Source organism: Amblyomma maculatum, unplaced genomic scaffold (assembly GCF_055883805.1).
Source record: "Amblyomma maculatum isolate TAMU_Amacu unplaced genomic scaffold, ASM5588380v1 scaffold_13, whole genome shotgun sequence".
NCBI lineage: Eukaryota > Metazoa > Arthropoda > Arachnida > Ixodida > Ixodidae > Amblyomma > Amblyomma maculatum.
In genome coordinates, this window is record NW_028146738.1 from 20,982,441 (window position 1) to 20,995,176 (window position 12,736).

General features: G+C 44.4%; 1 protein-coding gene across 1 annotated transcript in view; it reads right to left on the bottom strand.

Moving 5' to 3' along the window:
- Positions 1–252: 252 nt before the first annotated feature.
- bchs (WD repeat and FYVE domain containing 3 bchs) overlaps positions 253–12,736 on the bottom strand; it is a 180,707-nt gene continuing 168,223 nt past the window's right edge. Inside the window, exons 68-69 of the mRNA XM_084586055.1 lie at positions 8,590–8,787; positions 253–1,381 (exon numbers count right to left, since the gene is read on the bottom strand). Of these exons, the coding sequence (XP_084442181.1) occupies positions 1,279–1,381; positions 8,590–8,787 (301 nt within the window). The 3' untranslated portion in view covers positions 253–1,278. The remainder of the gene's footprint in view (positions 1,382–8,589; positions 8,788–12,736) is intronic.

The window sequence follows — 12,736 nt, forward strand, 5'->3', positions numbered from 1 at the left end:
TTTCGCTCCTTTTAACTTGATATCACAGAGCAAGTTCACTCTGTTGGTAGACACGTCCTTGTTTGGTGGACTTGAATTGTTAAGCACTTTTACAATAGAACCTTAAAGACACGGAATGTACAAATTTAATCTAGTCAGTTTCACATACTGGAAGAAAAACAAAAGTGCAAGGAAAGCAGTGCAGTAACTTCTGTATGCTGCACATCTGGTTTGGAGGAGCATGAGGCTTCAAATAAGACATGACCACAAATGTCTTAAAACATAGCTGCACTTTAATAACAATCAACTTGCCCATCCATGGCCTACAGGCACATACGTAAGAACTGAATCACAGGGTTGACCTGTCATGCCATGCACCCTTTCCTTCCAGTTAAAGAACAGTGTTAATAAAAACAACTTGTGTGCTATGGGTCATATTATGACTAACATTTGACAGTCGGTTAAAAAAAAAACATCTCAGAGGCTGACATACTGGAAAACGCCCATTCCTCACACACATACGCACACGCACACACACACACACACACGCACACACTGGTTGCCAAGCAGCATAATAGTGTGTGCACAGAACTACAAGATATACTGAAACAGTGCTTGCCCTCCATTTCACAGTTCTCACATGCTACTTCCTTGATATGGGACTTGCTTACTTCCCACTAACAATCTTCAACAAACATGAGTTGTGACCCGCTAACGTCTCATAACCAATTCTTTAATTTTACAACTCAGAGTGCATTCCTTTGCAGTACTTGGCAATATAAACATTACAGACAACACTCAAGAAGTGCAAGCAGAGAGAGTAGGCACTATTTCAGAACCTAGCACGAAGACAGTCACACATCAGCCTGCCAACTAATAAAATACAATCTGGGCATCTAGAGGTCAAGAAATAGCAGTTAAATGTATTGCTCAGCTCATAGAGTACTCTGGGATTTTATATATATATATATAATATATATATGTATATATAATATATACTTTGGTGGTACACAACCTGCTATAACACATGGTAGTGACAAGAAGCCTAGCAGCTATAGTCATCTGACTGGTGCTATTTTTTTTTCCTTTTCAGTTAGCTGTAAAGCGTGCTACACGGTGGCATAGTGGGATGGGCCCGCCACTAACATGCACACTTAAAAACCACTCGGCACAGGACAATATTTACATGCACGCTATGTACAGCACGCCATTTGGGGGGAAATGGGAGCCCACAGAGTCTTTACAGCAGCTATGGAATGTCCAGGGATATGTCTGACTAGAAAATGCTGCCTCTCATCCCTAGGTTTCCCCAGGGGGCTTCAGTGAGTTGAAGCAGGTCTGGCAGACACGCACTGGCTTGAGTATCCTCAGGCGGCTTATCTCAGATTCGAACCGACTGCACCTGCATTTAGACACAAATCAGGGAGGGGTAAAAGAGAAAAAAAGGGAAAGTTTCAGCTCAGCAGTTCCAACTGGAACATCACAACAAGACAACCAGGTCTCTTTCTTTCTTAGTAAAATAAACACTTTGATAGCAAAACAATAAAAAGTAGAATTAAATATTAAAGCAAATGCCAGTACAGTGCAGCCTCACATGAAAGGGAACATACAAGTGTGTGGTCCCTGTAACAAACAGTACTGTGGTTTCAATCCTGCATTTCTGAACCATGTCAGATGCACGAAGGGATGCCACGCTGACATATCATCTCTCTCTAGCTTTTGCTACACAGTGGCATTTTTTTTTTTACAAATTATGTCTGCTAAATCAGGCATGAATTACGGCCACAAGCTCGCATGCTTTCTTTTGTATTCAACTTGTAGCGGATGGGTGTAATATTTTAGATCTCTAGGAGGCACATGCCCAAATGTATAGCCACTTCACTTGGCACCGATTTGCCTAACAAGGAAACTATTGTTGCTGCATCATGTTTCTTTGAGCTTGGCTTGGAGTTTTGTGTCAAAGTTATTGCATATGACAGCACCTCATTGGCTGGGTTGGGAAGAACAAAAAGCTGACTTTGCATTCTTGCATTCATATGTGACTTTTGACAGACCTTCCAGCTCTATTACCTTCAATAATGACCTGATGCTGAACCCATAGTGAAAGAAGGCGTTGCAACTGCACAGAACAAATGGGAATTTTCGACAGTAAGGTTTTACAACCAGGCTGCCAATGAAACAGCAGAAGCAAGAACAAAAAACGATGTTGTTATTCAAATACTTAAGTTATGCCAAGCTTAACCTTAATGACACAGCATTTCTTGCTGCAAAAATAACTGTGAGAACTTAAACCTAGTATGAATGAAGCTCAGCACTGGAGTACATTTACTACGTTAGATTAAAAACTGAAAGCACCACTTGCTTTGTCTCTTCTTCCTGTTGCCACAGTATTTGCTCACAGTGCAGTGGAGGCAAATGATAGAATGGTGCTAAGAGAATGTGGATAAATGTCTCAGTGCATCACAACCAACAAAGATTGGATGTGCAGGCATGAGAACAACAGTGGCATGACCGTTTTTTCTCCTCCTACATATTTTACCAAAGCAGATGTAAGTGATGTATGTGTTAATTCAGCCTATCATTTTAGCTCAACTTTTCCATTCTTTTCTTTCTCTTCAAATGCTTCACATGTCTGCATGTCAAAAACACAATTTCAGACAAATTTGGTTTGGTTTATAAGGTTTAACATCACCTTATAAACCAAACCAAATTTGCACAAGTTGTATTTTGAGGCTATGAGGGACGCTGCTGTGGAGGGCTCTCGAAATTTCGACAACCTCGGGTTTTTTTACATGCACTTACATCGCACAGTGCATGGGTGCATTGCATTTTGCCTCTGCCGAAAAGCAGTCGCTGTGGTTGGGATTGTACCAGCACCCTTGGGATCAGCAGTCGAGTGCCCTAATCACTGTGACAGATTTTTAAGCAACACATCACAGTATAGTTTTGGCTACATGTAGTCACCGAAATTGCACGTGCATGTATCCTTGGCTAACCCCCCCTCCCCCCCCCCCCCCCTTCTTTTTATGACCTTCACCCTTGGCAGCAGCAAACTAAGATGATGCACGAGAGGCATTTTCATGTTTATCATCACCATCATCAGCCCAACTGTGTTCACTGTGGGACAAAGGTCTCTTTCATTTACCACCAAATAACCCTGTACCGCACCACCTGTGGCCACCTTGTCCCCGCAAACTCCTTTCTTTGCCCAGCTGAAGACTAATGCAGAACAAGGAGATGAAACCAGTTACCTGGCTCTAACCATCTGTGGAAGCAAACTGCTTTGAGTCTGTGTGCATTCGCACTATATATGCACACTAGTTCAAGCCAAGGTGGCACTCATTCTGTATTTATTGTAAAGCCTCCTGCAGCTTTTGCTTTATCTTGAAGGGCAGCCTAAGGCAGGGGTTCTCAAACATTTTTGCCTCAAGGAACCCCAACAGCCATCAATATGTATCAGGCGATGCTGCTCGTGAACGGAGCTGTCCTGGTGTTTTCTGAGTTTAATTCCCTCTTTATAAGCAATTATTTGTTTTCTTGCTTTTGGCAATCAGCTTTTTAATAAATGCCGACCCCCCAAGTCATGCTCAGACCTTTAAATCCAAGACAGATCCACAGTCACTACTGTCCAGCGGGAGCTCACAGAACCCACAAAAGCGCCCTAAGAGACCTTCAAGTTAAATCTTCTTTTTACAATACATGCCTTGCCAAATACCTCTCCTTGACCTTAGGATATTTTTAACTCATATTTGATCCCTAACCCATTTTACTCTATTCACCTCTACCACTTTATATTCTATAATTAGTTGTGCTGTCCTCAATTTAATTCTGATCCTTTCTGTAAAGTTAAATTGGTTCACAGGAAGGGAAAGGCGCAGTAACTGTCACACTTGCTCTGTGGACACCCGAACCGCGCCGTAAGGGAAGGGAGGAAGATGGGAATGAAAGTGGAAAGAGAGAAAGAGGAGCCGTAGTGGAGGGCTACGGAGTAATTTCGACCACCTGGGGATCTTTAACGTGCGCTGACATCGCACAGCACACGGACGCCACTTCGTTTCGCCTCCATCGAAACGCAGCCGCCGCGGTCGGGTTCGAACCCGGGAACTCCGGCACAGTAGTCGGGCGTCTTACCACTGCACCACCCCGGCGGGGTGATCCTTTCTGTAAGCCTCTAGTTTTTGCTCCAGTAGATAAAAAGGTGACAAAGAGAAATAAGAACTGTGCGTGACATACTCACTCCAATGTTCCCATTACTTTGTATCGCACTTGTACCAAGGTGGTAAAAAAAAATATATATATATATACTAATATAAAGACACAGAAGTGTCCCCGACTGTATCATGGGATGACCCTAATGTGTTTTGGTCACCAACCCAGGTTCAAAGGCAATGTCAAGAAATTCAAACATTGCTGTGGGTAGGCACCGCGCTGTTTGCACTTCTTTTTATCGCAATACCAGCAAAATAAAACTGTTACAGTAAGATCTGGTTAATCCGGCCCCCATCAATTTGGTAATTTAGGTAGCTAGAAATGTGGCCACAGCTGATCCCCATGTACTAAGTCTATGTCATAGGTCGCTCGTTATTTCAAACATGGGTGAGCTTGCATCAATTAATTCGGACAGGGCATCACATCGAGGTATGACCCGTGGAGTTGGCAATCGTCCAAGTAGAGCTCCCCAAACCTGAATTGCATTAAACAGTGGTTCCCATGCCCTTCAAGTGTGTATGCTATGGTAGGAGCAACGATAATCGAAGCCCCCCACAGCTGAAATATAGACCAGCAGCATAGTTTCAGTTTCACTTCTCTTAAATTTATGCCATCCTGCCACTGCCATCAGGCTTCATCGGCCTGCTCATCGGCCGGTCGCACTGTTTTGGACATTGCTTTGCACATCACTGGGCTTTTGGCATTAGGCGTCACATTGCCCTAATGCCTATGTTCTTCGTTAATCAAAGGCCAGTACAATATTGACACATCCAATATTATATCATTCTCCTCGGGGTACAACACAAGACAACGGCATGATTTTACAGTAACACCATTACACGCATGAGTTAACACCTTTAAGTACTCCTTTTTCCCCAGAATGATTACAGACTGGAATAATCTAACTAATGATGCAGTAACGCAAACTTCACTAAAAAGGTTTGAAAACCACCTTTAACCTTTTTATGTTGTTGTACCGCTAAATTCCTGTGTTTTGTTTGTACTTTTGTAATTGCGTTGTTCATATTTAAGATCAATGTGCTTTTTTTTTATCTTTAACTTTTTTTATATTGTTGTACCGCTACATTCCTGTGTTTCGTTTGTACTTTTGTAATTGTGTTGTTCATATTTAAGATCGTGTGTTGTTTCCATCACTGATGTACTTCTATATTGTGTGCTCACCTTGCAAAGGTCTTGTAATAGATCGCAGTATCAATAAATAAAAAATAAATAAAAAATGTGTATTCCTCTCTCCACTGAGCAGTCTGCACTGTGAAGCAGTCTCAAAATGCGACAGGGCTGTTTGTGAAAAGCACCACTGCTACTGTGTCGCACTGTGAAAAGACCGGCGGAGGTACTAACGATTTCCTGACAGAGTGCACAAAGCAAAGCACTTGACAAAACTGCAAAATATTGTCGTTGTGGCTTAGTTTTCATCTTGTGTAGACAGCCATATTCCAGGTGTTCATTTGATAAAATGACTGATACTCAAACATTTTTGGCAGTTTTTTAGAGGTATTCAATTGTTTCAACTTCAGGATAATTTGAACATTTTTCCTGGTTCCTTAACATTTTACTGTATATACTTTCTTCTTAAGCAATACTGGTGAGTTGCTGTTTATGACTTTAGCGTAACTGATAAATGCCCTCCACTCCACTTCATTCTTCTCCTAGCTATACCCCTCTCATGGCTTGGATCTGTAATCAATGCTTGCGCTGACTGGACGTATCTTTCACTGCCTCCAACAACTCGCCGCCTACTATAAATGCTGGTCTCTTCCCGGAGTTTTCTTCCTCATAATTTTTAAACCAGAGTGCTTAAATCCTCTTTTTTTTTTTATAATTTGTCTCTTGAATTACAAATCAGATGAAGGTTATCAGCAAATGGGAGATTACTAAGGTATTCGCCGTTAACTTCTACACCGTACCCTTCCCAATCTAATCCTCTTAATACTTTCTGTACAAATGATGAAATAGAAGACTGCCTCTCCCTGCCTGGCATACTTTGGCACCCTTCCTGCTTGGTATTTAATCAGCTTTTTGTAGAAAACTATGGTTGCTGTGCAGTACCTGTAGATATTTTCTAGCACCTTTGTATATATGTCTCTCTCGCAATGTGATCGCCCAGTGCTTGCATGACTGTCAATGTTCCTATTGGACTAAATGCTTTCCCGTAATCTATGAGGGCTGCATACAGGGGCTGGTTATATCCTGCACATTTCTCTATGAACCTGATTAGTGTGAGCATATGGTCCACTGAACAGTACTTTTTCTGAAAATGAGCTTGATTTCTCGGTTGAGTAAAGTCTAAGACTGCTCTGATTCTATAAATGTTTTTTTTTCCAATATTTACATATCCTTTCTTATGGATTACGATAATGTTGGCATTACTGCATGCTTCCACTATTCCTGAGACCATCTGACACTGCCTATAGAAAGTACACCTTATTATTCTAGCATAATGCTCCCTCCACCATTTAACACACTAGTGTTCAGTGGTGGGAATGGCCAAGAGCATTTTGAAGCATGCTTTGCAGCTGAAGAAATTTCAATTTGGAGCAACTTTCGGGTGTTTTGTGGCAGACCCAAGATAGTGAGAAATGATAGGGTTTGTGATTGGCTGGCTTGTGGGGTTTAACGTCCCAAAGCGACTCAGGCTATGAGAGACACTATAAAAATGTGAATAATAGAAGGTTATTAATAAATGACAACATGCACCAAAAAAAGATTTGAATGCTGTAGGATTCTAGGCAGTTGTCGTAGGCAGGTCTGAATATTTCTTCAATGCGCCAAAATTAATTTCCAGTTCTACAATGAATTATTCATGAAATTTTGTACCGTAACATTAGCGCAAATTTTTCTGAGTAAAATTCGCTGAGAACACTTAAGAACGCCCATTTCAGTTATTTTTTTTTTTTTTCACTATCACTTTGGGTTGTATTTGAAAATGGGTATATGGCTGTGCTCTGGCACAGACAGCTACTGCTGCAGCGTTAGTGCTCTTCATTTGAAGGCACTCTGCTATGAAGAGCCAAGACGAATAAACAGGCCACCAGTCAAAGGGTCCTTGTGAGATGAGCACAGCCGCATCACTTTGTTAGAGTTACATTATACAACAGGAAAGCGACCATGCCATCACCATTTCACGACACAGCGCAGGTAAGTCGAACATAGCTGTTGTCTCTCTGCTCTATGCTTCCCTAGTATTTGGCTGCCGACCGCTTAAGATATTTATGCATTTGTGATCAAGAGACTTGGTTTGGACTTCTTTGCGCCGCAACATAATTCATGCTCGTCTAGCAGATGTTCAGCAATGGCACATGGTCGAGATCATGTGTGCACATGCAGCACAGTTAGAACTCCTACTTATACGAATTTGCTTTCTGCGCTGAAAGTTAGAACTAACGTGATTACTTTACAAATAATCTGACAGCTTGGATGGAGACTGCGCTTGCTACAGGGAACGTGATTGTGGTTCTGGCAATCAACCGATCAGCATGGAGGGCACTCAAAATCTTTCTCGGGGTGTGGCAGATGGGGTGGTGCTGTACAAAAGCCTGATAAATTTAGCAGGACCAAATATAGCACTACTTAAGCCTCTTAAAAGCAATCTTTTTTCTTGCGCGTGCATTCACTGTGCTCATTTGGGACAGTGTTGGCAGCATTGCCGAAGCAGGTTTGCTAAGCATGTGCACACTGTGTGCTAGCAGTAGGTAGCAAAAGTTAAGAAAGTGAAACTCGAATGGGGTTGGATCCTATCAGTCATCTTTCTCATGACACACAGGGTGAAGGAATCAAGAGTCATGCGGAGGAATGTCCCTGAGCACATTAGACCTAAGCCTCAGCCTTTCTGCATTCTCCTTGGCTCTATGTTGCTGAAATAGCATTTTGGCGCAATTTCACCAAAATGTACCTGTTTGCAGCAGCGAGTAGCAGGCTTAATGCAATGCACAGGTTTGTGCAATTGGCACAGCGTTCCCACCAATGATATCTAATGAATTGTTTCCTGCCACTTTTCCTCTCTGCACTGATTCTACAGCTTTCCTTACTTCCTCCTTCATTACCTGCAGGGAATTCGATCTTGGCCCCATTGACTTTATCATCAATCAATGTTAAATTATTTTAGCTACTCAGTACCAATGGCAGATTAATTTAGCTATTGAACAAATCTGTGTAGGCTTTGTGAGCTACATTACCCATCTCAAAAATTGCTTATGATGCTGCTGCCCTTACGGTGCACGCGTCTTATAATTTGCCCATGCCCAATTTTCCACTGTCACCTTAAGGTTCTTCAGAATTTGCTTTAGAACTTTAGAGCAGGCCTCCTCCAAACAGGTCTTAAACAACCAACAAATTTTAGGCGAACATACTCGTGCAACTGCACAATTTTGCAACGCTCACCTGGAGCAGAAGAGCTGGCCACAGTTGCGACAGTGGTGGCGGCGCTCGGCAAAGGAGAAGCGTACCCCGCAAGAGAGGCAGCTATCGCCACCTTCATCCCGCACCCAGTGGTCAGCCATGGCTCGGCCTGGGTGCTCAGTCACACTCCAGGTGAACACTCGCCCTCTTGCATCACCCACATACACTGTCTTGTGATCCCTGAACACAAGCATTGAGCACACTGAGAGAGGAGAACCATGTGAAAAACAACACAAGGCTGCAAACCGAGTATAAGTGAACTAAAAACAGCACCCACTTCACCAAATGGCAGGGCCCAACTACAAGGCGCACCATGATGTGACTAACAGACATATGCCACGAACCCCATCGGAATGGGGTTCGTGGCATGTCTGTTCAGTTTCACTTTCAGGTGCTGGCTACCACTAAAATAAACTAGTTAAATCTCGTTACAAGAGACACTATTACAAGAGACACTCGGTTATAAGAGACATTTAAAAATGGTTTGGTTGGTTTTCCTATGTCTGCCATGTTAACAATATTGCATACAAGTGACATGGTTACAACAGACATTCTGTTACTAAGGACAACTTTTTCAGGTCCCTAGAGTAAAATCTTCACTATTTAGAAGACACACAACCCAGGTGTGCTCATGCAATGCAGCTGAAGAGTACCAACTTGTACATGATGCACTTCAGATTCCCTCAGCTAAATTCTGTTCCACATCAGCATCCTTTTTGTTGTATAGAGCTTATTCACGTGACGTCATTGCAGCTTTACTGGCAACCATGGCACGCGCAACACAACCTCGGAGAGAGGGAAAGAAAGAGAGAGAGAGGGGGCCTGCGGCGAATCATGATACTGCGTCGGTGAAATCCGAGCTCTGGCTGGACGGCGTTGCAAACGGCGTCTCAAGTGTCCGACAAATGAACGGTGCGCAGCAGGGAGGACGCCGGTAGACCGGCACCGACTCGGAAATATTTTTTTGTGTCTTTTAGTTTCGAACCGCCCAACGTTATGGCGTCTCCACATTACAGGGTTGCCACAACTGCCGCCTGCTAAACCTGATAGTGAATAGGGTCTATATGTCAGGAACTGAGAAGGCATGCTTCCTCATCATTGGAAGATCAAAACGACCCCGTTGTTTCAGCCACTGGCATCACATTACTGTCACCTATGAAACAATCAAAATGCATGAATGACATTAAGCATTTTTAACTCCTCGCTGTTAAAATTTGATCACAAGATGAAAGCTCAGAATCCTGATGTCTTTCTCTTTGTGGACAATGCTTCTTACAGCACCAAAGTTCTCGTGCTCAAAGCCACCAGTTATTTTTTCCCTCCAAATTCCACGCCCTACCTTTAACCAATAGACAAAGGCATTATGCGCTCTGTCAAGTTGCTGTACAAAACAGGGTTGGTAGAACGCCTGTTGCTCGACAGGCAGCAAGACTGTACAATAGTAATTTATGCCAAGTTTGCTGTTCAGGTGATTTCAGGTGTCTGGAATGGTCTGAGAAGTGAAGCTGTGAAAAACTGCTTCAGACAAGCAGGCTTTAAATGTGATGACATGATGTAAGAGGGCTCATATATTGATACTGTGGAAAGCTTCCTTGAAGCTGAAGCTTGGGCGAGCATCCAAGAGACTGCTGAGGTACCAGAATCTATTGAGGAATTCGTATCTGCAGATGTGGATCTTGTGTGCTTCCGAAGAGCTTACAGACTGTGCAATTCTCGCGCAAGTAAATGGCACATGTGCCATAGAGGATGACTATGAGGAGATTTCAGAGGAAAAATGTCAACATCTGAGGGTGACGAGCATGTAAGAGTGCTTCAAAGGTATTAGAGCAACAGGAAGGCTTGCAAAGTGAAGTGCTTTACTACCAGAATTTGGGAAGGAACACACTCTGCGCTCACAAAAAAAAAAAATACAGTAGAATCTCGATGATACGAATTCCAAGGGAGCACGCAAAATATTCGTATCATCCCTAATTCGTATGATCCAAAACAAGTCAACTTCCACATGGGAATGAATTGAAAATGAACCAAACTTTATTATGGCGAACTACTTGCGGCCGAAAAAGTCCGCAATGCTTGTCTGCACTTTTTTGCTGTTGATGTCGCGGACAAGCTCTGCCTGAAAGGCATAAAACTGTGCCGCGGTTTCGTCGCTCAGGCTGCCGGCACTTACGGTGTGGCGCAGAACGTCCAAAGCGTGAAGAGTATCTGCCGTTGACGGCGGCTGATCACACTCGTCAGCGTCACCATCGCTGTCAGGCTCATTTTCGCAATCATTCGCTTCGTTGACCAAGTCTTCAATAGACCTCAGCCCACAGGTCGCGACGTTGTTGTCCGCGGTAACGAAGTCCCGAGCCGAAGCTTCAGTTTCCAGATTGTCCCAGCCATCAATTGTGAGGTCTTCATCTGGCTCTTGACAGTCTCCTGCCGAAGCCGCATCAAGTCCGATGGCAAATCCGCACTTTCTAAAACAGTTCGAGATTGTGTCTGAAGTTACACTATCCCACGACATGGCTAGAAAGTGCAAAGCATCTAAGAGACTGATCCGCAAGTTTGCTTCTTTACAGTCAATTTTCGTCAGCAGACGCCTCACTAGAAGTCCTTTGAAATGATGTCTCACATTTCTAATTATCCCAGCGTCCAGTGGCTGAAGATGGCTGGTAGCGTTCGCCGGCAGGAACCTGACTTTCACGTTATTGAATGTCATGTCCTTTGGGTGGGCAGAGCACTGGTCCACGAAAAGCAAAATTTTCCGGTTTCTTGACGCCATTTTCCGATCAAGGCTTGTCAAGAACTCGCGGAAAAAATCTCCAGTCATCCGCGCCTTTCGGTTACCTTTGTAAAAGACAGGCAAACGCTCCGCCGATCGGAAACACCTCGGTTTCTTCGACTTACCAATGACGGTAAGCTGAAGTTTCTCGGATCCATCCGAGTAGCAGCAAAAGAGTACTGTTACTCTCTCCTTGCTTTTCTGGCCGCCCTGGCATGCCTGGCCTTTTACGCACAAACTTCTTTCCGGTTGAAGGTTGAAAAAGAGGCCCGCGTGGCGCGTACTCCAAAATCAGCGCCGGCAGTGTGCTCAGCCACTCATCTACAGCTGACTGGTCCACTTTCTTGCCTTCACCTGAGACGACCCGGTAGACAAGTCCGTGCCGCTCCTTAAACCGGTGCAGCCATCCCCCAAACGCTTGGAAATTTTCAATTCCAAGCAAAAGCGCGACGGTGTTGGCTTTTTCACGTAGCACCTTGCTGTCGACGTTGACGCCGGCCGCTGTCACTTCGCGGAACCAAGTCAGCAAAACCTCTTCCAGCTTGACATGGGTCGCTGTTTTAGCCTGCTTTACGTTCGCACCGAAGTGCTGCACATTCTTCAAGATGGCATCTCGCTGCCCAACAATGGTGCAGAGCGTCGACGATGCCAACCCTAGCTCTTTTGCTAAGTCGACACGCTTCTTCTTAGAATTTTTGTCAACCCTCTTCAGCACTTCAAGCTTTTCCTTAAAAGAAAGGGCTTTAAGCTTCCGCGACATTTCGGCAGCAGCGAACGCTTGCGTCTTTCTAACGTTTGGGCACCTCACGTCACAGCGAACGACCGAAAGAAGCGGTGAACGGAGAACTACCAAGGTGAACTACTGCAGGGGCAGCCAGCATCACAGGCCTCCTGGGAACAGCCGGCGAGACAACTTTTCGATAGACCAATGAGCTGCCAGCGAATGAGTGACGTACACAACTGGGCACGTGCCTCGCCTTGGCCGTCCTTGTCTAGTGCTCGTCAGTTTGCTACGAAAGGGAGGTGGGGGTAGGGTGGCTAGTGGGATGAGGGGGGGTTGGAGAGGAGAGGCAGCGGCCGCGGTGGGTACCCTCTCCCCCTGTGAGCTCTTGCGCTGAGCTGCTCGGTGGCTTTGTGCGTTTGTACAACGTTCGTTCGTATCATTCGTGGCGGGGGGGGGGGGGGGGGGGAGGAGTTAGCGGCGGCCGCGTCGGTTATGTTACCCTCTTCAGGCCAGCCGCGCCGGCCCACTCGCATGCGCGACTGGTTTGCACATTTGTGTCAACTGTGGCGGGTTCAGAAATTCTTCGTATCACCCCGAATCTTAACGTATTCTATACAATGTAGTCCGTTCAAAGAATT